At 44.7% G+C, this 23,521-nt stretch overlaps 9 protein-coding genes across 9 annotated transcripts; 5 read left to right on the top strand and 4 right to left on the bottom strand.

Annotated features, from left to right (window-relative positions):
• Positions 1–3,898: 3,898 nt before the first annotated feature.
• BDV14DRAFT_183889 (mitochondrial 37S ribosomal protein mS33) lies at positions 3,899–5,026 on the bottom strand. Its single transcript, XM_073770431.1, has 4 exons — positions 4,852–5,026; positions 4,584–4,792; positions 4,480–4,529; positions 3,899–4,427 (listed from the first exon to the last, which is right to left on the bottom strand). The coding sequence occupies exons 1-4, from the start codon at positions 4,888–4,890 to the stop codon at positions 4,399–4,401; spliced, it is 327 nt and encodes a 108-aa protein (XP_073622868.1). The 5' UTR covers positions 4,891–5,026; the 3' UTR covers positions 3,899–4,398.
• BDV14DRAFT_157089 (ribonuclease III) lies at positions 4,926–6,504 on the top strand. The gene is made up of 2 exons (XM_073766677.1): positions 4,926–5,134; positions 5,190–6,504. Exons 1-2 carry the CDS (start codon positions 5,066–5,068, stop codon positions 6,174–6,176), a joined length of 1,056 nt encoding a protein of 351 aa, XP_073622867.1. The 5' UTR covers positions 4,926–5,065; the 3' UTR covers positions 6,177–6,504.
• Positions 6,505–8,770, top strand: BDV14DRAFT_157090 (uncharacterized protein). The gene is made up of 2 exons (XM_073766678.1): positions 6,505–6,854; positions 6,951–8,770. The coding sequence occupies exons 1-2, from the start codon at positions 6,832–6,834 to the stop codon at positions 8,539–8,541; spliced, it is 1,614 nt and encodes a 537-aa protein (XP_073622866.1). The 5' UTR covers positions 6,505–6,831; the 3' UTR covers positions 8,542–8,770.
• A 453-nt stretch (positions 8,771–9,223) lies between these two features.
• BDV14DRAFT_183887 (ER lumen protein retaining receptor) lies at positions 9,224–9,954 on the top strand. Its single transcript, XM_073770430.1, has 3 exons — positions 9,224–9,290; positions 9,351–9,556; positions 9,614–9,954. Exons 1-3 carry the CDS (start codon positions 9,266–9,268, stop codon positions 9,866–9,868), a joined length of 486 nt encoding a protein of 161 aa, XP_073622865.1. The 5' UTR covers positions 9,224–9,265; the 3' UTR covers positions 9,869–9,954.
• A 443-nt stretch (positions 9,955–10,397) lies between these two features.
• On the bottom strand, positions 10,398–12,455 carry BDV14DRAFT_157240 (integrase zinc binding domain-containing protein). Its single transcript, XM_073766680.1, has 5 exons — positions 11,640–12,455; positions 11,445–11,567; positions 11,317–11,371; positions 11,105–11,244; positions 10,398–11,018 (listed from the first exon to the last, which is right to left on the bottom strand). The coding sequence occupies exons 1-5, from the start codon at positions 12,086–12,088 to the stop codon at positions 10,571–10,573; spliced, it is 1,215 nt and encodes a 404-aa protein (XP_073622864.1). The 5' UTR covers positions 12,089–12,455; the 3' UTR covers positions 10,398–10,570.
• A 441-nt stretch (positions 12,456–12,896) lies between these two features.
• On the top strand, positions 12,897–13,465 carry BDV14DRAFT_157096 (uncharacterized protein). The gene has a single exon (XM_073766679.1). It carries the CDS (start codon positions 12,997–12,999, stop codon positions 13,282–13,284), a length of 288 nt encoding a protein of 95 aa, XP_073622863.1. The 5' UTR covers positions 12,897–12,996; the 3' UTR covers positions 13,285–13,465.
• Positions 13,466–14,465: 1,000 nt separating this feature from the next.
• BDV14DRAFT_205269 (putative cytokinesis regulator (Byr4)) lies at positions 14,466–17,477 on the bottom strand (the record flags this gene model as incomplete). The annotated part of the gene is made up of 2 exons (XM_073774693.1): positions 14,466–15,040; positions 15,095–17,477. The coding sequence occupies 2 exons, from the start codon at positions 17,475–17,477 to the stop codon at positions 14,466–14,468; spliced, it is 2,958 nt and encodes a 985-aa protein (XP_073622862.1).
• Positions 17,478–18,646: 1,169 nt separating this feature from the next.
• BDV14DRAFT_205268 (uncharacterized protein) lies at positions 18,647–19,929 on the top strand (the record flags this gene model as incomplete). Its single annotated transcript, XM_073774692.1, has 4 exons — positions 18,647–18,788; positions 18,845–19,059; positions 19,121–19,427; positions 19,481–19,929. 4 exons carry the CDS (start codon positions 18,647–18,649, stop codon positions 19,927–19,929), a joined length of 1,113 nt encoding a protein of 370 aa, XP_073622861.1.
• Positions 19,930–20,064: 135 nt separating this feature from the next.
• BDV14DRAFT_157056 (putative NADH-ubiquinone oxidoreductase, subunit G) lies at positions 20,065–23,017 on the bottom strand. Its single transcript, XM_073766676.1, has 7 exons — positions 22,781–23,017; positions 22,698–22,721; positions 22,588–22,639; positions 22,515–22,529; positions 22,430–22,452; positions 20,489–22,370; positions 20,065–20,430 (listed from the first exon to the last, which is right to left on the bottom strand). Exons 1-7 carry the CDS (start codon positions 22,893–22,895, stop codon positions 20,325–20,327), a joined length of 2,217 nt encoding a protein of 738 aa, XP_073622860.1. The 5' UTR covers positions 22,896–23,017; the 3' UTR covers positions 20,065–20,324.
• Between the last annotated feature and the right edge of the window lie 504 nt (positions 23,018–23,521).

Here is a 23,521-nt window from a genome sequence, read left to right as displayed (position 1 = left end):
CAGGCAGAAAAAGAGTCATTCTAAATGCCAGATAAGTTCTACAGAAGGTCTTTCATTTCAGGAAGCCAGGGACCTAATTTCGTCCAGAAATGAGGAGATAGAAGCAAGAGGGGGGGGTACCAGCGAAGGTGCTCCTCAAACTTTAGGTGTACCTAAACGTGCTCCACCAAGATGTTTAGAATGTAATATTCAGGGACATAAAAGAACCAGCTGTCCTACTCGTTTTGGTTTTTAGTTCCTCTAATTTAAATCACTTTTGGTTGTTGTACAGTACTTTAAAGTTGAGCAAGCATGGATTTTTTTTGGAGTTCTGCGAACCGACCGGGAACTACGAACCGACCGGGATTTACATTATATTAATACTATATTTAACCTATTATATTAATAGTAAGAAATATCCTTTATAAATAGCTATACCCCTTCCAGGTACCCTATTTTTATAGTTTAAAGATTAATACTATTAAGTAAACCTGGTATTTTTTTAACTAAAAAAGGTCATGCTATTATTAATATTTATAGTTTAAATTATAAATTTATCCCTAATTTCTATCCTATTTTAAGTTAAAGTAAAATTATTAATATAATTTATAAATATAATTATATTAATATTATTAATGCCTGCAAGTTTTTTTATTAATAGCTAGTTTACTAGGACTATTAAAACTATCTTACTATTATTACTTATTATAATTAAAAAGTCTTTTATATAGTAATTATAGGCTATATTAATAATATTTTATATATATAATAGTAAATAAATTTAAATTTTAAGGACCTTGTTAAGTTTTACAAGGCTTATACTAATAATATTATTATTACTTTAAAAAACTTACTAGAATATTTATATTATCTAGAACTAGTATTTAAGTATTTATAAAACTTAAATATTAAACTTAAACTTACTAAAGCCTTCCTAGGTTTTCCTTTAGTCTAGCTACTAGGTTAATAGGTAAATATACTAACTTTTAATATTTTAAAAAAAAAAGCTTTAAAGTATTTAAAAGCTTAAGTTTTTAAAAAATTTTTAAGCCTTAAAAATTTACCTAGGCTTAACTAGGTGGTTTTATTATTATATTAAAAACTATATAAAATTTACTAAACCTTTAAAGGCTTATAAGACTATATTATTATAAAATAAACCTTTTAAAGGTCAAGCATGTTATAAATATACTTTATTAATACCTATTTTAAAGACTATTATTATTAAAAAGAAAGCCTTTAATTACTTATAAAAAGCTTTTTTAAACCTATTATTCCTTACTTTTTTTTATTTAAAGTACTATTTATTTATTAATTTTAATACTTTTATAAAAGGAATAGGCACTATAATATTTTATATAAGGGATATTAATAATTTTTTAAACTTAAAGTTATTATTTATTTTACCTACTTATATATTAATAAAACTAGTCCTATTTCTATTTTAAGTATTAACTTTTATAAAGTAAAATTACTAGCCTATTAAACTAGAAGTCTCCTACCTTATCTAGGTTTTTTAAAAAGTATATTACTTAATTAATATATTATATTTTTTAATTATTATTTATATAAATTATATATCTATAATTAATATCTTAAAATATATATTATTTAATATAGTTACTTTAAAATAGTTAAACCTTTATTTAATATAGGCAAGCTATTATATTTAATAATTTAAACTTAATATTTTTAATAAACCTAGTAAAACTAATATTATTATTAATACTTTTTCTTACTTATTTAAACTTAAAGACTAACTTCTAGCCTATAAAACTAACCTTAATATATTACTTAATATTAAAGCCTGTTATACTAGTTTTATTATTAAATTTAGTAATAAATTTAAAGCCTAACTTAAATAAAAATATTAAAATAATTTTTAAGCAAGCCTAATTTTTTAAACTTTATATATTAATTTTAAAGCAAAGCTTTTATATATTAAAGTTAATAGTTTACTTTATATTTAAAAAAAAAAGTAAATAAAGACCTTTATAAAGAGCTTGTTAGGGGTTGATATATTTATACTAAACTATACCATGCCTATATACACGAAGGGTCTGTTAAAGAAGAAGAGGTACAGGCGCTGTGTGCGGAATAAGAAATGGAGGGCAGTAAGCGAGGGTGGGTTATCGTACGAGGTCGCGTAGCGACCAAGTTCTGTCTCTTAGGGCACCTCGTACAAGGGGCCCATAACAGAGCTATAGTTATACCTGCCTTAATTTATAGCTATTAAGTTCTTTTAAATAATTTATAATAATTATAGCTATTAAGTTCTTTTAAATAATTTATAATAATTATAGTTATTAAGGTCTTAAATATTATTTTTACTTTATAAAAGGTATCTTTATTTATTATAATTTAAAAATACTAAAAAAATATATTACTTAATACCTTATTTATTAAATAAATATTCCTTAAAAATATAAACCTTATAATACTTTATAACTAGTATTACTTGCCCTAGTTTTATTTAATATAGTTACTATAGACTTTATTATTATATTACTAGTGGCTATTAATAACTTTAATATATTACTAGTTATTATTAATAAGTTTACTAAATATATTAGCCTAATTTCTAGGTATAGTACCTAATTTATAAAATAATAGGGTCTTACTTTTATTAAATATTATTAATTCTATAACTAGAGTCTTTTATAATACTTTATTTTTAACCAGGATCCCTGCTTTATATCTACTTTTTAAAAGGATATAATAACTATTTTAAGTATAAGCTGGCACTACTTTACTACCTTTTACCTGCAAACTAATAGCTAATTTAAGTAAATAATTTAAATTATTAAAGTTATATTTTATTATAGCTATATATAAGGTATCTCTTAATTAAACTAGTTATTTTTAATTTTTAATATTATAAATAGTTTTTTAAATATATTAACTAGTAAAACTTTATATAAGCTATTATTTAGCCTTAAGCTTTACTAACTCTAGAATACTTTAATTTAATAAGTTTTTAAGTAAAACTTTTTTATTTACCTTAATACTAAGGAGGTAATAAACTTTACTACTATTTAAATAAAGAATACCTATAATTAAAAATACCTATTTATAAAATTCTATTTTAAAGATTAGGTTTATTTAAGGCTTTATTATAAATATTACCTTTTTAAAAATTTATATTTAAAGTTCTTATATTTTTATTCTAGTTCCCTAAAAGTCCTTAAAAGGATTAGTTAACATACTTACTTATTAAAACTCCTATAAAATTAAAAGGTATACCTAATATTTTTAATTACTTAGCTTAAACTTGCCTAGTATAATTATAAGTATAATCCCTATAACCAAGAACTATTATTATTTAAAGCTATTTTTAATAAAAGGTTCCTTAAAGATAAGGACTACTAGAAAGTTAAAGCTATTCTAGGAAAGAGAACTTGCCTACTTGGTTAAAACTATACTCCCTATTTTAAATATCTTGTTTATTAAAAAGGTTATAATTTAAATAATAATAAATAGGTTTATTAAACTAACCTTAATAGTTTTAAAAAACTTATATATAAGTATAAAAAAGGTCTTTTATATTAATTTTATATAGTATTACCTAATATACTAATATATTATTACTTTTTTACCTTTATTTTCTATTCCTATTTTTAGTATTTAATAAGAATATTAGTCTTATAAACCCCCTATATTATTAATAATACTCCTAATTATTAATAGCTAAGGAATTATATAATTACTATAGTTACCAGGTTAACCACTTTACACAACCTCTACTTACTGGCAATACCTTTTCTGTCTTCTAGCTTAGGACAACCACTAATATGATGAATTCAGATTACCGCCTAAAGCGTTGTTTAACAAATCGGCTCGCCCTTATAATAGTTAGTTTTAAAAAAGACATGTTAAAAACATGTTAACTTTTAAGGGGGCGGTTGGATAACTAGTGGTGGTTGGATAACTGGTGAAATATGTTATTGTATGTACGCATTTTGCAGAGGGTGTAACAAGATCACTGCCTAAAGCATCATTTAACAGCTCCCTCTAGCTCTCTTCAATATCTCCTCTGGAGATCTTGGCCTTCTGAATATCATCATATTCACCACCAAGCTCTGAACTCTTGCCTGTTCAGCCCATAGCACATAACCAAGAAATGATAGTAACATGCACAACACTACTCCATCTTCTGTAGAGCTCACAATGTAAAACCAGCAATAAATCTATATGGCACTATACACCAGTAGCCTAAATATAATTGTGTACCTATTACTGAACCAATTATAATGACACTATGATTGAACCGAACATGTCCCTAAAGGTCCAGACCGGCATCAATCGATGAAAGATATCGTGAAAACAAGCGTGCACGCTTGTATAGTGATTTATGTGATGGAAAAGATATTGTACAGACTTGCAAGATGGAAGGCTGGCTGCCAGTCCTGAAATTGGGTATTATTTCTTCTTCTTCGCCGATCTTGATTCTATAGCGTAAAGTTAGTGATCTGTACTCACGACATGCCAACCTGGTCTTACCTGCAGCGGTTCGCTTCTTCTTCGGTCGGCCCTTTCCTCGTAGCTTTGCACTGATTCAAAAGCTGTTAGCGGGTTGTACCAAAGCGAAACCACGATCGACTAACATTTGTATAGCCTCTTCTCTGTCATCCTCCGCCTCATCAAAAGTCGTCAGGCCAAGAGATTTACACATCCCTCGGAGATCCCGAAATGATACTGTTTTCTGTGGGTACCATGCTGCCAGCGTTGGGCCTCGCAGCCTTTGACGTAGAACCTTGTTCCCGAGACGCAGCCCTTCGGGATTGAAGTTCATAGAGAAGACACGGCATTGGACCTAATTAATGTGTTAAGGCCGATCAATAATCATAAAATGAACAAAAGGACATTAGATACCTTCGCCAGATCCAACAACCGAGTGTACCGGGTTGCCATCTTTGTACAGTCTCGCGACTCGTTTCAGAGTACGGAGAAGGCCTTACACCTCCGCCGGATGACTTGCGAGATGCGAGTCACGTGATAGAATTTCAGGGCGTTAGTCAAATGTTACCAGCAGGAGTTGCCCTTAAATAGTTGGCCATCTTGGATCCCCAAGTCAAACAACTCATCCATGGATCGGAAACGTAAGTCAATTTTCGCATCCCACCACGACAACAATGTAGCATCTACGAAATCCAAGGTCAGTTTTTCGAATTAACTAGGCTTCCAACAATTGCTTACCCTCATGGTCTCAGCTGAACCACGAGCATAAATCGGACACGCCCCAACAGAGCTCTCTGCCTGGAATCAATTCACACAATGATGTACAAATGATTCGCATGCTCCTCGATGAATTGGCTGCAAAGACCGAAAATTTCACTGCTAAGCTCAACCCAGAAATTTTAGAAGCCGCCAAAGGCCTTAGTCTAGCTCTACAAGATAAGCAACAACCGAAGGCTCAGCATACAGATACAACGAACAAAAGCAAGCGCCTCTGTTCCTCCGAACATTTACCATCACTGCCCCCAATTCTAGATGACCAACTCGAAAAAGCCGTTTTCACACACCCCGGGATGAGCAAACACCCGAAAACAACGTACGACAGGCTTGAAATTCTTGGAGATGCGTACATTGAGCTCATTTCCACGAAACTCATATGGACCCGTTTTCAGCAAATACCGTCTGGAAGAATTTCCCAAATTAGGGAGCTCCTCGTGAAAAATGAAACACTAGCAGAATATGCCACACAGTACGGATTGGATAAAAGAGCCTTAGTCCCGCCTGAACACTCAGCCCAGGCGAAACGGTGGACCAAAACGAAAGGGGACATTTTTGAGGCCTATGTGGCTGCTGTCATACAGTCTCAACCCGCCGGATTTGCTGTCGCCGAAACATGGCTTTCAGAACTATGGTCGCAGAAACTGGAAGCCCTCGAAGAGTCGTCTGATTGGCATACACATTCTCCAGCAAAAGAGCTGCTAGCTCGAAAAATTATGGGAAAAGGTGTTAAGTTGAAATACATCGATGAGAGGAATCCCATACAACACGAGGGAGGCAAAAGCACCTTCTTCATAGGCGTCTATCTTACAGGCTGGGGTTGGAGTAATAAACACCTTGGATCTGGCCAGGGTTTAAACAAAACAATAGCTGGAAATAAGGCAGCGCAACAAGCCTTGGAGAACAGGGACTTGATTCAGGACATTGTTGCTTCAAAAGACATGAGCAGAGTCTGCCAACCATAATGCTCATCTAATGGACATACAAATTCCCGCCATATGAGCGTTGCTCTTGTCGGCATACTGTGCACAATTTCTGGCTCTTGTAGAGAGTGATCGAGACGACCAAAATGGCCAAGAAGATGGAACTGCAACCACATGCATTGAAGTCATACTGTCGGGAGACAGCAGTAAACAAAGGCAATTTCACATGTGTAGGATTAGGTAAAATACTGGCGCCAGCAAAAGAGGCAAAAGATCTAGACAAGGTGACACTGGCTGCGCGGACATTGACCAACTAGAGGAGGCAAAGCTCAGCTGGGAACATATATTGCTGATTTGCCCTCGATGTTCTCAAATTGCGTGTAAACCGTAGCGATGCCTCCTGAACAACTGTTGTTGGTGGAATAACCTTCCTGCACTAGGTACTGAAATCCCAAAACCAGATGAGGGAACCGATGATTCAGCAATGCAGGAAAAACATCAATGGCAACCTTCCAGAGGTTCAAATTTCTGTTGTCTTATAGTCCCTCTAGCAGCTATTCACACCGGCTCCTGTAGTCTGTGTAAATAAATCATTCGGCATTTACCTATAGACCATTCGGTCGATTTTGCGTGTTCTGGAACACCCACCGGTATTTTGAGGACATTGCTGGTCTCTCTGTCAATTCAAAATCCGAATATGAATTGGGATCGCACACGACGGTATGTCTGTTATACAACTTCTTTGATCTTTCTTTTTCGCTGCAATTTTGTTCGGTATGGAAGAATTTGAACTGATTTGCATTATCCTTACCACAGATTCGATGACCACCGTGGCGGCGAGAGTTATCGCCCAGGAAGCTCGCGAGGATATAGCCGTCGCAGCAGATCGCCACCACGCATACGATCACCCCCAAGCCGTCTTGTTGCCGATACGTGGGTACCATCTGCTGGAAGGACGTATACCCGACCGAGGAGCCGCTCCCCTCCCCCATTTAGGCGTCGTTCACGGAGCCCCCAGCCATATGTTAGAGACGCGGGTATCGGCACGTACTCCACGAATTACACCCCTCGAAGATTCTCACCACGCCGAGATGCGAGATTTAGATCACCAATATCGTCTCCCAGACGGCCCAGGTCTCCTCGAGGAGAAGACCGTTCTCGTGACATTGCCTGGGATCGAAGCAGCTCCAACATAAGGCAGGCAGGGGATTCTTCAGCCGGCCGCGAACCTGGCTATTACCGAAAAGAGCGCCGTCCACCTTCAACTGGCCGGCATTCGAGATCTGGCTCGACTTCACGACATGGGCTGTCAGTGGAAGATGACCACCGTTCAAAACCGTCATCTCGAGCTCGAAGCCCCCTATACGGAAGTCGGAGAGATCCAGTTGTTGAAAGGACAGTCGGGCAACGGCGACGGTCCCCATCACCAAATGATCGTTGCTCAAGAAGGCCTTCGGTTCCCGGCTCTATCTCTAACTCAAGACGCTCGTCGCCTTTCGAGAATAAACCAAACCACGGTTCAAGAGGAAATCGAAGTCGTTCGCCGCTTTCCAATCACCTTTCAGGCCGTCGCCGTTCGAGAGATCAAGGTCTTTCATCATACCAAGAGGATCGCACACCGACGCACAAAAACAGGCTGAATACACCAGAAGCTATAAACAATCTTTCCACTATAGGACAAACTGCCCCCAGGCCACTGCCCGGGCAAATGGGTACTGCGTCACCCCGAACAGCTGAGGTACATGGAAGAACAAATCACCATCAGACGTCATACCCCAGCAATGCTCCGAGCCAGCCTAAAGCATTTTCCAACAGCAATAACCACAGATCACCCCCACCAGGTCCGGCCCATGGCCCGAAGACCATACCCTCTCACCCCCGAGCGTCGAACATCTCCCTTTTGTCTGCTCCGACGAGGCCACGCGGAAGTTCGGCTTTCAAAGACAGTGGTTGGTCAGGGCCCCAGTCACGTCGTGGACCTGCACTTGTTGGAGTTGGACCCCAAGCGCCCCCCGTTGCACCTCGAAATAACCAGCTGTCAAACTCCGTTGTTGAAGGCCAACGTCCCCAGTCTTCCCGTCGCAACAGCGCGCATAGCACCTCGCCTTCTCACGCCTCCCGGTATTCAAGATATCTTCTAGGCCTCAATACAACCATCCCTGGCGGTAAAATCAGTCCATCGGAGCTTGGTGTCATCTCACAAAAGCGCCTTCTCCAACTCGAGATGGATAAAGACCGTCTCTTTGAACAAAGGGCCGAGAGTCAAAAATCGAAACGTGCCGAATTGAGGGACTGGGATAGATTGGACAGGGAAAGTTCGATTTGCGCTTTGAAGAGCGACCTGGCCGAAGGCCATTTACAGTGCATCACGGACACTGAAGGTACTCTAGGCAGAGCCTTGTTCTAAGACAGTTTAATTTGTGACATCAAGAACGACGGAATCTTACTGAATGTGCAATCTGCCGGCTAGGCAACATACAAAATACTGTAATTCGAACCGATAGATCAATTTTGAAGCTACTAATATTGCTGATATCGAGCTTCATTTTCACCATCTGCTTTCCTACAGTGCATTATATTGAGCGACTGCTTTATTGGTAGTGCCTGCATTAGCTTCAATCTTGACGCGGCCTTACATAAAATGTGGGGCCTGCCTTCCTCGTCGCGTATCATGAACTCCTTCAGGCTTCGTGTCAACATCATTTCCCTGTGACCAGACTCGTCATTTCACAATCGCCTTCTCATGCAACCATTTGGATACGCCGTTAACGACCTTTGATGCAAATTTACCTCCCAAAACCCTTGCACCACTCCGACAAGATCTTCGCTTCAAACATTCGTCCATAGTTTTGATATCTACATCAAAGCATTTCCGCAAATTATTCCCATTGAAAGGGACCCTTGGACACCATGAATATCTTCAGATTATTAGGTGAGGGTAATGTACTTACATATAAAGCTGTTCTCACATTAGCCAGCGGATTTTTCACATCTTGCGTCGATCTTCGTCCTTCTACAGAAGATGAAATCTTCAAGCGTGCGTGCGCCTGGCCACAACATTCTCCTTAACGACTAATTCTAGGTCATAGAGCTGCTCTGGGCTGTCTTTCAAATCCCAGGCACTGTACTTTATGGTCTTTGTGACCCGCTATCTCGGTTGGTTTCACTCAATCATGTCTGCTATGTTAGACCCCCCGACTAATGGAAGTTTGGTAGACTTGTTTTGGGCTTTTACAGACTCACTTTATAATACGACCTTTAAGCTTCTATTTATCGGCTCGTCTGGCTATATCATCTATCTCATGCTTAACGATTATCGGCCAACCCATGACCCAAACCTCGACACCTTCAAGGTGCAGTATCTGCTTGCCGGAAGTGCAGTTCTTGCTCTCATCTTCCCCCACGACTACAGTATCTCGGAGGTTGGTTGATTCCCCTCACACTCTTTGAGAAGTTGAGGCCTGACTGACCGTTCACAGATCCTTTGGACCTTTTCCATCTGGCTTGAGTCCGTGGCAATCCTTCCTCAGCTTTTCATGCTTCAACGTACCGGTGAAGCGGATACTATAACCACACATTATTTATTCGCCCTCGGCCTTTACAGAGCTCTATACATCCCGAATTGGATATATCGATATTTCGCAGAAGGACATTTTCAACCCGTTCCTGTCCTCGCAGGCATAGTCCAGACACTTTTGTACTCCGACTTCTTCTACATCTATTATACAAAGTGAGCAATAACTGCGACCTCTCCACTAAACTGCACGATCCAGAATACTGACCTGACTTGTGCTTAGGATCATGAAGGGCAAAAGGTTCTCGCTTCCTGTCTGAACTTGGATCGGTGACACTGTCATATAGTAGCCGGGTTACTTTTCTTGGGGCATGAATATGGCCTTGCCGTTGTAAGCGCGCCAATTATGCGCGATCTTGTTCCAAGAATGAACAACCCGGTTTACTACGCGAAATCTTGAGCCCAGTCGGAAACAGAACAAAACCGAAACGGGCCACACTTTCCTAGCGTTCTTGCCCATTCTTATATGATGCCTCCCGGACACGCTCCAGGGAGAACACAACGGGTCAAAGCGCATTCCTGGTCACATGTACTATATGGTAGAGTTTACATTAAATGCGATTCTTTAACTATTTTTTCTATCTTTATCTCGAGGATATGCGGACAACGAACGCGATGCTGCAAGTGGTACCTTACTATCTTGATAAGTCTAGGCAACCGAAAAAATCAAATCCATGTCCCCCCAATGTTCATCATGCTTCAAGCGTCCAAAGGACTTGAAAATGAACAGCAATTCAGGTCAGTACGCAATTGAATTTCTGCATAAAACATATCAAACAGACTTTTCTTTCTCCTTGAACTTGAGAGCCCCAACAGTGGAACAATGGGACACAGAGATTCCTCTTTTCTCACAAGCCTCGAGTTAACACGAGAAATCTCGGTGGCTAGATGATCCATGTGTACCGGAATACCCGTTGCTGTAATTGACCTGAAGCGAAGGCACTGGGAGATCGTTATGGAACGGATCCAAGGTGGTAGATATTGACCCCGGAAGATGACTGAGTGCTGCACCGCTAACCGACCGTACGGCCCCCATGCTAAGGCTTGTGTGCCGCTGGGACTTACGTCCCGAGTCCAACCAGTTCTGCTGGTGGAAATACTCCATCTGGGGTCTCTCCAAAGCGACAGACCCAGCGATTGCTGATTGGCGCCTGGATATAGGCGGAGATGGAAGTTTAGGGGAACGCGAAGAAACTTCCAAAGGAGGCGAACCTCTTCTCGAGTTAGGAGGCGTCAAACGCGCGCCGCCGCGACGGACTTGACAGGTTGGACATATTTTGACAAAGCGAGATATCAGCTCTTTTGGAACCCTTTGGCTAGACGTCAGTCGGGTGCCACTGCTGGGCCTATTGCTGCTGCAAGATTCAAGCACAGACAATTGTCACAGGTCACTTACCAAGAGTATATCTGTCGCACCTGGGCGGAAGTTTTATCCCGACCCCCGTGTTGGCATTGCTGATGCGCCTTCGTTAGGATTTTGAAAAGCTTCTCTCTGATCGCGACTGGTTTGCCTTCGTGGCAAATCATTCTCCTGCACTAGAAAGGTAAAAAACGGCTCGCCGTCAGCATGGGGGCTGCACAAGGTGCAGATAAGTGTGGCTTACGGACATCTGAAGTATTGCCTCCGACTGCTTGAAGTTTGAACATTTTTTTCACCCAGAAACTGAATGTGCTCGTTCGTCAACCCATGTTCCATGGCACCGCCATGGAAGAAAACAGACGAGTGATGCTCTTACCGGAATTGTGCAGATTCTATGGCGGTGTCCTTGGGATCTATCAAGACAGTTTTTATGTTCCGGGCTCTTTTGGCGTGAATCAAAGCCTTGTCTTGCTTTTTCACGGAGAGATCATCGACATAGCTGGAGAAAGCGTAACATAAGCCTAACGCTTGCCTGATGGATGGCGATAAAGCAGATGATGGACCTCCTTACCTCTTGACCAACCTGTCGAACTCCTTGACATTTGGGAAACCGTCTAGAGGAGGAATTATCGCCTCAGAAAGCATGGTGTCTTCGTTCCGGGAGTCCTGATTCTCGAGCTCTGTTTCCGTAAACGCCTCATGTAGAGGAAGGTAGGCTGGACCTTGAAGATAACGTGGTTGTGGTATACACTGTGTCGGCGGATGATGTAAAGATGCATGGTCAGGGATGGGCGGCATGGGTGCTCCATGAGAATGATGGGACGACATGCCGGAGTGGGTGTGATTATAGGGTAAGCTGAAGTGTGGCGCATATGAGCTGAACTGATGCTGTGGAAAGTGATAAGGGCCTGCTTCAAAGTCATGGCTCTCCCCGTGGCTGCTCGGGACGGGCAAGGACAGATGGGGATTGATGAAATAGCCCTCCTGTCCGTCATTGCCGCGTCTATGAAACCCGCTCATGACTGGGCAGTTTGGACCTGGAAATATTTCTTTTTGGAAGAAGCTCTCTTGTTCCTCAGCAGCGTTCTCTTTAGGTGTTCTAAGTCAAGTCAACGTAGTTGTTGGACAAAGACGCAGAATTCGAGATCAATGTGGCTCAGTGAAACTGGGGTAAACGTGGAGTCAAGAACAATAAACCGAGGCGTGCTGAAGCCTGTGTCTGACAGGAGGATCTGGTCGAAGATATAATGTGTGAACGAAACATTCTTGCCTCTTGATCGAGTGTCTACGATTTTGTGGACTCAGAGTTGTTTTTAAACGGGGTACAGACTACTCAAGTGCTTGGTCTATAGCTTGCCTTCTTTTTTTAGAAGTGCTCTTATGCATATCCAATAGACAGGAAGACCTGGCAGATAGTAATGCAAGGTAACCACCGATCAATCATCAGAGAGCAGCGGGAGTGCAGCAACGAAAGCGATGTCTGAGATAGTAAGGCATAAAACTTGCCTTTTGCTGACAGCTGGGAGGACAAATAGCCGAAGAGAGAGAGAGAGAACCAGGGGCCTGCAGAATGGGAAACCCAACAGCATTGGCAGCAAACAAGCGCATAAAGGGTAACAGCAAGAGGGATCTCTGCAAAGGCGTCAATACATTAACCAAAACAAGCTGCAGTGGATGTGCAAAACAGAAGCAGCCAAGGGTATACGGAAACCGACCAGGATCAAGCATGAGTAGCGAGAGTCAAGTGAAGAGGCAAGGCGAGTCGCGTTCATGGCAGATGGAGGTTGATGTCGTCCAGTGATGAGTCGCAGCCCTAACCGTCCGATGCCGATTGCCGCAAGGATCTCCAGATAGTACCCAGAGCGACTTGATTGGGTCTGCACAGCTTTTGGGAGCGTAGGGAACAATGGCGCCGGGGCCGCAATACCATGCGTCTTCGTGGACGATCCGGATGTCTTTGTGCCACTTCCATCAGGGAGCATCCTGGTAACAGTGCATATAACGTATGCCTGGGTCCCCCGGGGTGCTTTGGTACAATAGTTCTTCAATCATTGACGCAAGCTGTCTGCTTTGCTTCTTCTTGTACCACAAGTATTGCGTCTGTCAACGAGACTGACTTGCAGAACCCTCATTCCGGCCCCAGCGCAAAGAAACAGGTGAGACGGTGCGAGACACTGCTTCAGACAGGGCTAGCAATACCGAGCAGCTCTGTTTGACCTGGCTCCTAGCAGCAGTACTTCTGTCAATGCACCCGTAGAAGCTAGTGTGAAGCCATCATAGGCTGCCTTCTATTGCCGGATGTGCTCCCAATCAAAAGCCTCGCACGCTCACCCCATTGGTTCAACGTGGTGTGACTTGCATGAGGGCAATGTCAGCAGCTTCAAACTGCCGTAATCTGCCTTTGGAAAGCTTTTCGGCGTATCGAGCTAATTATCAAGTGCAAATTGATGCACGGTCACTCAGGGCGCTGGCTGTTTGACGTAGCTAGAAGGTCTTGACGTTCTTGCCTGATTGTTTTGCGGATGCCCATCCATGGAGAGGAGGAAGCAAGGAAGCAATTGCTGACGGACCAGGATGTATGAACATGTGCAGGCTGCTGTACATAAATAGTCCAGCACTTCGACCGCCACCAGGAGGTCTACCAGTGACAGCCTTTCCGGTATCGAGCAGCTCAATAATCCTTGGAAGCTGTGACATCAAACGTCTCAACGAGAGCACCATTCGGCGACATGTTGCTAATAGCAGCAGGGGTTCAGAAGACCACGTACCTAGACTCGAGCAAAGACGTCGAGAAGCAGACTTTTTAGGTACCCGATGAAGCATATGCAGCCAAATGCCCTGGCTCCGTAGACGAGGATCGGGCGTGTGTGATGACTCGATCTACCGCAACGTTGGACCATCTTTGGTTTCAAGCTCGCGGGTTTCAAGCGCGAGCTGTTATTGCGCATCAACCCTGTATGGATCTTGTCCAGCGCCTTCACCATGTTTATTTTGCTCACCAAGAAAGTAGCAATTACAAGCTAGTGTCACATTTTTGAACCGCTACTCATTGAAAGAGAAGTGCCTACTGGGGTGAAATCATAGGCTTCTCACTTGATGTGGGATCGAAAAAGCAATTCGAGTCAGATTGGGATTCGTAAATTCTATTGTCATCAGCTCGTGCAGTGGAGTATGCGCTAACGTTAGGTAAATCAGGGACACAGCCATGTAATGATAATGTTCACAGCAATGCAGGCTAAAGCTGCCGCAATACTAAGACATCTCGCCACGCAATAATTGACATCGGAACATGCCAAGCAAAAGGAAAAATATCATAATTTCATGGGTATCATAATTGACTCATTTCGTCTCACTTCAAGGTTCGAGAGCTGGAGGTGGGAGCAATTTGGTCGAACAATCATGAATTATTGAACTCTTGAGCCCCAAGTGTGCTGTTAGATCTTACCAAATCCCGAATGGCCCATCTCCAGTTGCTTCCGAAGCCAGCATGGGTAGTATTCATCCATCTGTCGACTTTCCGTCTCCACTTTTCTTCTTCCGTATGCTGGCGTCTAATGAACTCCGGGCCAACATCAAATTCCTCCGTAATGGGCCACTCGTCCGACGAATCCTCGCCACTCCGGTCGTCCCCGCTAACTGTAGGGCCGCTGTCATCGAGGGCCCCTGAGCCCCTTTTACTGGATGCGCCAGATTCGTCCAGATCGGCGAAATTGGAGAATACATCGTCTTCATCTTCAACAGCAACGACACCATCCGCACCAGGTTGTGAAGGGGCCAGCTTGAGCCAGCACATGCGTTGCGGATCGAATACCATTCCACCAACCACCTGTACATTCTGCATTGCCCCTACATTAGTGATCAGGGCGGGTGATGGTTTCGGCGATTTGGGCGCGGGGCTATTAAAGCCGTGGACCAGGTTTTCGTTTCCTTCCCAGCGAAACGAGGTTGGGTTGTAATGCATTCCATTAACAGCTTTTAACGATGTTAGCGGCGGACTGCTACAAATCAATTATCGGGGGCGCTTACATCTCCTCTCTCGAACCCCCGCACCAATGGGTTTGATTAGTTGTGGTCTAGATCCAGAAACTGTGTCTGTCTTTCCCTTTTTGCTCCTTATTGAACCTATTGTTAATGGCACCCGTGAGATGTTTGAGGTTTTCCAATTTGAACTCAGAGGTGTAAGTGGATTGTTCTCCCGAAGCTTTGGAACGAAAGACATGGATGCAATGCGCTGCTCTCTAGCATTTCTTGATGCATTAGTATCCCGTGCGAACCTAGGAACTGATGCTTGTTGATGAACGGAAGTGCTTGCTGTTGGGCCAACCTGCACGGGGCTATCTTGTTTTGAGGGCGTGGGTTGACTTGTGCTCAATTTGTTCCTCAATGACCGCGGTGCCCCACGTCCGCTGGGCTGTTTGATGAACCGGCCCTCCGTTACGGTAGATGTAGGTAGGTCGTCGAAAGAAGCCAGCTCGGTCCCGTCGCCATAGTTTCGGCGGCGGGCTGGGCGTGTAAGAGTCCGTTTGGGAGTCGTGTTCAATGTTTCCGAATTAAATTCATGGGAATTGCTAACAACACTCTCATGGCGGCCCGACCGTGGTAGCCGGACAACGGTACCTTGAGAGCTGATTGTATCACTCGTGTCATCGGAACTTGTACGGCGAGAAAATCGGTAATTCTTGATGCTGGCGTGATGGGACTGTTTATCTGAGGCTCCGGCGGGTAGGAAAGGGACCTGAGGTTTGCGTGCTGACTGTTTTGCCTCCAGCCCGGTACGATCAATGGCGGCGAAGAGTCGAGTATTTAACCAGGTCGAGCCGCTCTGACGCGGGGGACTAGGCAATGAAGTACTTGAGCTTGACTGTGTTCCATTTCGCATTGACGGCATGGAACGCTTGGCTTTTAGTGACGGCTTTGAAAAGGCATGCTCATCGGTCAACGTCTCCTTTGAAATACGAGACCCCACCAAGCGTCGGGCTGGCGTAAATGGTAGCGAGGATGTCGCTGGTGACCCGGTTATCGGAAGACTGGACACAGAGGAATGAGACACATGGCCCGGCCTGCGTGGCGAAGCACGAAATTTGGATATAGGAGCACCGCTCTCCGAGACCGTCTCAAGGTGCGTTGAGTGAGTTCGGTCATGTCCTGAGAGGCGAGGGATGCGGGTTTTGGGAGATACCGCTGCGTTCGTGAACGTTAAAGTTGTTGCAGTACGCCGCGCTGGGCTTGCAGGAGGCCCGAATTTAGTTTTGATATTCGCATTTATTGAAGGTCTCTTGGGATTGAAAACGTCGCCGCTGTTTATCTCAATATCGGAGAAGAAGTCGTCACCGTGAGCTTGCGGTTGACTCTCATTTCCTGGCTGAGGAGTCGCCTCTAGGGCAATTGATTTTCTCGGCTGATTCAAGCGCGCCCCCAGATCCAGAGGCCCCTCCGGAATCACAAGACCATCCAATCCTTCGTCATCACTTTCACCTGTTAAGTAGCTTGAAGCACTTGGACTGACAACCGAAATCGATGAGCTGGGGTTCGAGCGATGCTCTCGCGCAGTGCCACCAAACCGCACACCAATACTTCCTTCAGACCAATCAACGTCAACATCATCGGGGGCTGGGCTAGAAGACCTGACGGACGGAAGACGCAGCCGCAGTAGATCATCAGATGGCAATTCAAAATCATCTTCAAAACTTTCATCTGGGCCGGTTTCCTTTCTGGGTGCCGCTTCACTTGTGGTACTTAATATCTGTGAAGGACGCTGTTTAGCAGCTGTGATTGTATGAAGGTCATGGGTGAATTTGGAATCAGTCTTGTCTAGCAAACTCTCCGAGGAGCCATCCGCGATGGCGTGGGCCGCTGGTGGGCGACTTGCGCCGTCACTCGCGGACTGGGAAGAGGGATTGGGAGAATCTGTAGAGGTAGTCCCGATATGCAAAAGTGCATCTGGAAGAGATGTATCGTGAAACTTTTTGAGCTCCAGAGTTACATGCGGTTCTGGTAGTTCTAGGTCGTCAGACCAATCGTCTATGAACTCTCGCTTCGTCTTCTTCTTTCCGAGGCGTTTTATTGTGCCCCCGACAAGAGCTGTATGTGGGATGTCGGCGGGTAATGGAATCCCCGCACTTTTGACGGACGTTATCGCCTCTTCATTCACTAGCTCATCATCATCTAGCAGCTGAATCTGCCAATCCTCATCCCCGCCAGCGGTAGAGTCCAGATCAGACCGAGCGGAGCGGCGCGAGGAGATCGAGTCGCGATGTCCAGACCGGCGAACAGATGAGTTGGTCACGGATGTAGCGCATGACGTAGTGTGAAAGTGAATATCCTCGCAGCATTGCAATTCGTCATCATCGTCCCAGCATTCAACGGCTCCGTCGCCATTCGGTCGCACTTCAATGGTTGATGGAGCCATACTGACTCGCTTATTGGTGCTGTGAGGTATAACATGTACTCAAAGGAGAAGTATATACTGGAATCTTGGGATTTTAGGTCGTTTGTTTCGAATGTTCTGATAATGGTAGGAGGGTAGGATAACGATAGAACGTCATGCCGAGTAGCAGCCGGATACCGCAGGTTCGCGATGTGGATTAACAGGTCGATAACGTGCGCCAAGATACTCCAGTGGGATAGAAAGCCCAGTGAATTACTTGTCGGTGACCTGGAATTATTGTGCAGACGAACAAAGCCAAAGGAGTATCAGTGTCAAAGTCGAGATTATAGGCCGGGGGTCATGAGAGGTCGGGCGGTTGGTATAAGACAGAATATGGGCGAAATAAGCAAGCGTGTCGCGGAAACTCGAGGAACACGAGACGAGATGTCGGGATTAGTAGTGGTTGAAGCTCTCGTGTGGTTGTGACGGGTGGCTGGTGGAATTCTTTCAGGAGGCAGAGGAGCGCTATGACTAGCAGCTCTGCGCACAAGCCCACAGAAACCCTTTTGAAACCATGGCAGTGTTCTCGGCGGCAAGAAGTAAAGGGAAAGGCTGAAGGCAAGAGAGTGAAGAGTCGAGAGTCGAGAGAGGCAGGGGAGGTGAAAGTGAAGAGTGAAGACAAAGTGGAGGAGCACTAGTTCTATACCTATTACCTACTAAGGCGCCGGTTGCTCGGACAGTATGACCCAAATTAAAGATGCGTCAGATTGCCATGTCTTACTTACATCAGCCTCACTGTCTGACGTACTTGCGTACTTATGCCTTCTTGTCCAACCTGATACACCCCATTTCTCGGTCATGACTTCTATCTAGCCCGCCCGCTCACGCACAAACCTATAGTCGTCACTGGGCAGTCAATTCTAGCTTTACGGGATAGAGTGTTTACCCTTCACACATATATGCCGGAACGGGGGAACCAATGGCAATACCTCAATCCTGCATCACCAGGACGATCGCAATCAACAACTCTACACATTATTCGACGTCCTCAAGTTTGGCGACGACCGTGCCAGTGCGCCAAGACCATTGTGTCGGTCATTGAGGCTGCAGCCCATGGCCCAAGGCAACAGCACCTGGGAAAGGAATAAAGCTGAGCTTCGGGACTAACCTCACAACACATTCTATTCTGCTGGACATTTTACATTCAGAGAATGTCTTCACCCCGCGTCCTGCGTATTCGTCGATCAGACGATGTTGATTCCCATATTCTTCTCCACGTCTCGCGGTCCGACCCCACTGCGCTTGAACTGCATTTAACTGCAACAGAGGGAGAAAGCCCCTATACCACAACCTGTAAGTCATTTTCATCGTCCCCGCCATATACCATGGCGCTGATACGTTGGGCGCAGTAAAACAGTCTCAGCTCCCAAAGCTGAAGGCACACAATTTTCAAGGTAGCGATGACGACTGGAAAGAGGCTGTTCTCCGTGTTCTCGGCCTACAGGAGGGCACTTCCAACAATCCAGCGCTACTCGGCATTGGAGCATCTGCCAGCATTATCGGAGATGGGGAGAGCGACAGAGAGGTATTAATAACCGTGCTGAAACGAATACAGACGATCACAGTAGGCACACCTTGAGCACAGCGGGCGCCTAAGAAAAGAATCCGTTTCTGACGGCCTCTAGCAAAAATTAGGATCTTTCACTCTCCCTCAAAATGATGAGAGAAGTATTGAGCTATTTGAGTGGTCCAGTATTGCCATTTCCCGGGCTGACACGTACGAGGAGCGCTTCGATTCCTTGGTTGATCGTGTTCGCACGGCGGACGATACAATCGACCTTCTTAACAAACAATTAGAGGAATTTGTCGACTCAAAAAACCAACATGAACAGCAGCTCATGTCTGATTTTGTACAGTTGTTGAATGAGAAGAAACTCAAAATCCGCAACCAGCAGCGTCTGCTGGCGTCAGCGAAATCCGATCCCGAAAAACGTAAGGTGGCACTTGTAGTTATGGATCAATGAGTTTCTCTAACACAAGAGCAGTATCTACATTGCATTTAGCTACATCTACGGATGATGTAACCCGAGATACGAAGGGAAGAAACCCAAAACGCGCCGCAGACACCCTGGGCGATGAGACAGACAGCGAGGAGGGGTTTGGGGAGACGAGCATTGACAAATCAGAACAGCCTGTTAATGATAGTGCTGATGAAGAAGCGGATGATGGAGGACGGTCGACCCCTCAGGCGGTTGAGGACGACTACAGCACAACGTCCGATGATGAAGGGTCTGCTCCGAGTATTGGAGGATCACAACGAGAGAAAGAACGAAAAAGAGAGGTACAGACAAGGACTAAAGCAGAATCTCCGCCGCCAAGGAGAGACTTACCTTTCGCACGAAAGACAGAGAAAAAACCAGCACCTGCCCGGACCCCTCCGACACGACAGGACCACGATGAAACAGGAGGGGAGACAGATGATGACGAACTATAACTCGCCTTCATCTTGAGTAACATCAATGAGCGTACGTTTATTAACTGTGGCGTTGTTTACAAGATGGCATGTTTTTCTCTCAAAAGCCTCAAGCAAGGTGAGCTACCATTTACCCAGGGCTATATACTGATAGACTAATTAGCATTGCCCAAAAGGAGCTCAGTCCGGGAGAATTTTTGAAGCTGCAGGTTCGTTCTGTCTCTTGAAACTTACATTGATCTTATATACAAGTGGACCCGTATTTTAGAAGGCCTAGTGATACTTTAGAAATAATATAGACCAATGAGAGAGTTCGACAGAGACCAATATCGATATTTAAGTGTTACAAAAACAACGCCAGGGAAAAAGAAAGCAAAAAGAAGAGGTCATGACAACCACGACTCAAAAAAGGTTTTCTAACCATACATGTGTTGAGGAGAAACTTCACCACCTGAAGACATGTAGTTTACATCTGGGTTCCCTGAAGCCTGAGCGGCTGAAGATCGGGCCATTGTAGGCGAGCTGTGACATAATTAGCATAAACATCTGGAGACGGGTACGGAAAATCGCCGAAACATACCTTCTAGAAATGGAATCTGTGAAATAAAAGTCCTCGATTACCTTCTTGAAAGGTGCGTTGGTGACCTGAGCTCCCTTGTTTTGGTCAACCAGCTGAACCTTGCTCAACTGGGCCAAAGAAGTAGACTCAACGACATCGTAACGACGCATGACAGGGCTGATCTCTTCCATGCGGTCGCGAAGAGCCTCGATGTCATCGTACGTAAGAGGAGCATTGAGGAACTCGCTGGCAGCACGTATGATCTTCCAGTCGTCACGAGAGGCGCCGGGCATAGAAGTGGCCGCACGAGTGATTTGGACACGGCCCTCCGTGTTGATGTAGGTGCCTGACTTCTCGGTATAAGCGGCTCCCGGCAAAACAACATCTGCTAGCTGGGCTCCACGGTCACCATGGTGTCCCTGGTAGATGACGAACGCATCACTAGGAATTTCGGCCTGATTGACCTCGTCTGCACCCAGCAGCCAAACCATCTTGGGCTTCGTCTGCGCAATTTCAGGAGAGGGAGTGGTGAAACCAACTTCATAAGCAGCAGCACGCGATGCAGCACGCTGGAGAACATTGTAACCTTGCCATTCCGGAGTGTTGAAGTTGCTGGCGTGCTTCTCCACAAAGGCCCCGATAGTCTCAAAGATAGCTTTCGCATTTTCGTGTTCAGCCGCAGCACTGCCGACAACAATCATGGGTCTCTTCGCGGAAGCCAGCTTCTTGCCAAAGGCCCCTGAAAGAGCAGACTTCAATGCAGTAACGTCGGAGCCAAGGTGCTCAAAGTCGAAAGTGCTCTCGAAGGCTTCTCCAACAAGACCAACCTCGAGGTCGGAGCGAAGGTACTGCTTACGAATGCGAGCATTGAGAACAGAAGCTTCGCGACGAGGATTAGTTGCGATCAAGAGAATAGCGTCCGCCTCCTCGATTCCATAGATCTTTGAATTGAAAAGATAGTTTGAACGGACGTCGACACCGTGAGCAATGGGCGCGCTACCACCAGGCTGATCCAGGGCAAGATTGTCAGAGTCAAGCTTATTGGCCAGGTCTTTCATGGCAACCATCGTTTCTGCATCCACGAGATGACCCGAAATGGCCTTGAATTCGTTCTCTTTCAGCTGGAGTTTCTGGTGAGCCGAGGCGATTTCGGTCAAAGCTTGCTCCCACGTAGCAGGAACGAACTTTCCGTCCTGTCGAATCAAAGGAGTGGTGAGTCTTTGAGTCTTGAGACCGTCGCATGCGAAACGAGTTTTGTCATTGATCCATTCCTCGTTGATATCGTCGTTGAGCCTGGGCAGCACACGCATAACTTCCATTCCCCGGGTGTCTATCCGAATGTTTGAGCCTAGGGCGTCATGCACATCAATGGACTCGGTGTGTTTCAGCTCCCAAGGACGAGCGCGGAAAGCATATGGCTTCGATGTCAGGGCGCCGACAGGACAAAGATCGATTATGTTTCCAGAGAGTTCAGTATCCAGGTTTTGCTCGAGATAGGTTCCAATTTGCATGTCGTTTCCTCGGCCGGTGGTTCCGAGTTCGGGAGCGCCAGCAACGTCGTTCATGAATCGAACGCAACGCGTGCATTGAATACATCTGTTCATTGAAGTCTTGACCAATGGGCCTATGTTCTTGTCTTCAACAGCACGCTTGCCACCGAGTTCGTGGAAACGTCCTCGGTCAGCACCGTAGCGCATTGACTGGTCTTGAAGATCACATTCCCCTCCCTGGTCACAGATCGGGCAATCAAGAGGGTGATTGGCGAGTAAGAATTCCATAACACCCTCTCGAGCTTTGTGCACCAGCGGGGAATCCGTCTTAACATTCATACCAGGTTGGACCGGCCAAGCACATGACGCCACGGGTTTGGGGGCTCTTTCGACTTCGACGAGACACATGCGACCTAGTGGTAATTTACATCAGTATCGGTGACACACACACATCACATGGGTAGGAGCATACAGTTTCCTGCAATCATCAACTTCCTATCGAATATGTTGTTAGCAAACGGACAAGGAGGGGGCAGAAGGAGGGGAAGACGGCGTACTCGTGATAACAGTATCTGTTGACCAATGTTAGCAATCAATTGAATAATGTTTCTGGTGTTGGTCGAGCGATACCTAGGAATGGTCGCTCCAGCTTTTTCGCATGCTTGAATGAGAGCTGAGCCAGCTGTTGTCTTGAGTGAGTAGCGGTCTTTGGAGGCTCATCCAATACAGTCGACATTTACCTTCTACCGATACTTTCTTGCCATCTGTTTCATTGGACATCAGCAATTAACCAACAGCAACGACATATGCATCAGCAGCGTACCAATGGTGAGTTCCACCTCGGCAGAACGAGGGACTGTCGTCGCGAAGCTCCTGGCCGTAGTGACCTTTGGAACCCGGACAGACCGGGCGGCCGCACGAAAGATTTGCGGCCGCATACTGTGAGAGAAAAGACAAAGGGAAGAAGAAAGGAAATAGACTGGAGATGGCGCAGTGGAATGAAGCGGCCGAAGTGCAGCTTGAGGAGAAGCTGGTGTCTTCCAGTCAAAGCACTTTTGGCTTCGGATGGATTCTCGCTGCGGCCGGGGCGTCACTCGCAAATTGCCGTCCTTGGATTGGCTCGGCGATACGGAAAAACACCAGTCCCGAGCCACATCCTTTTTCTTGCTTTTTCAGCGAGCTCCGCTGCTTGATTCTTCTTCTTCTTCTCCATCTCATTTCAAGGGCATGTTTATTGTAGGTGGCAGGGCATCTCTCGTCCCTTCCTCCTCTGCATCATGTACCAAGAGCAAGATGCACTGAGCTGGAGCTCCTGAGGGTCATTTTTATCAATTTGTTGGTAATAATACTCGCTGAAGGCATAGTTCCTTACCGACAGCTGCGACAAAACGATGTTTGCCGCATAGTGTAACCTTCATTATCGCTTTATTACCTACTCACAATCCTGATCGATACTATCACTAGATCACAATGAATCCCATGATGTCATTTGTGTTTGAATCCATGATGTTAAAAAGCTGTCTTCTAGGCACCATTCGTAGATAGCCCCGAAAGTCCGCTTGTT

The sequence above is a fragment of the Aspergillus stella-maris genome (genome assembly GCF_047715825.1).
Source record: "Aspergillus stella-maris strain CBS 113639 unplaced genomic scaffold BDV14scaffold_91, whole genome shotgun sequence".
Taxonomy (NCBI): Eukaryota; Fungi; Ascomycota; class Eurotiomycetes; order Eurotiales; family Aspergillaceae; genus Aspergillus; species Aspergillus stella-maris.
The sequence above is the reverse complement of the archived record's forward strand: the minus strand, read 5'-3'. Positions and strand labels throughout refer to the sequence as shown.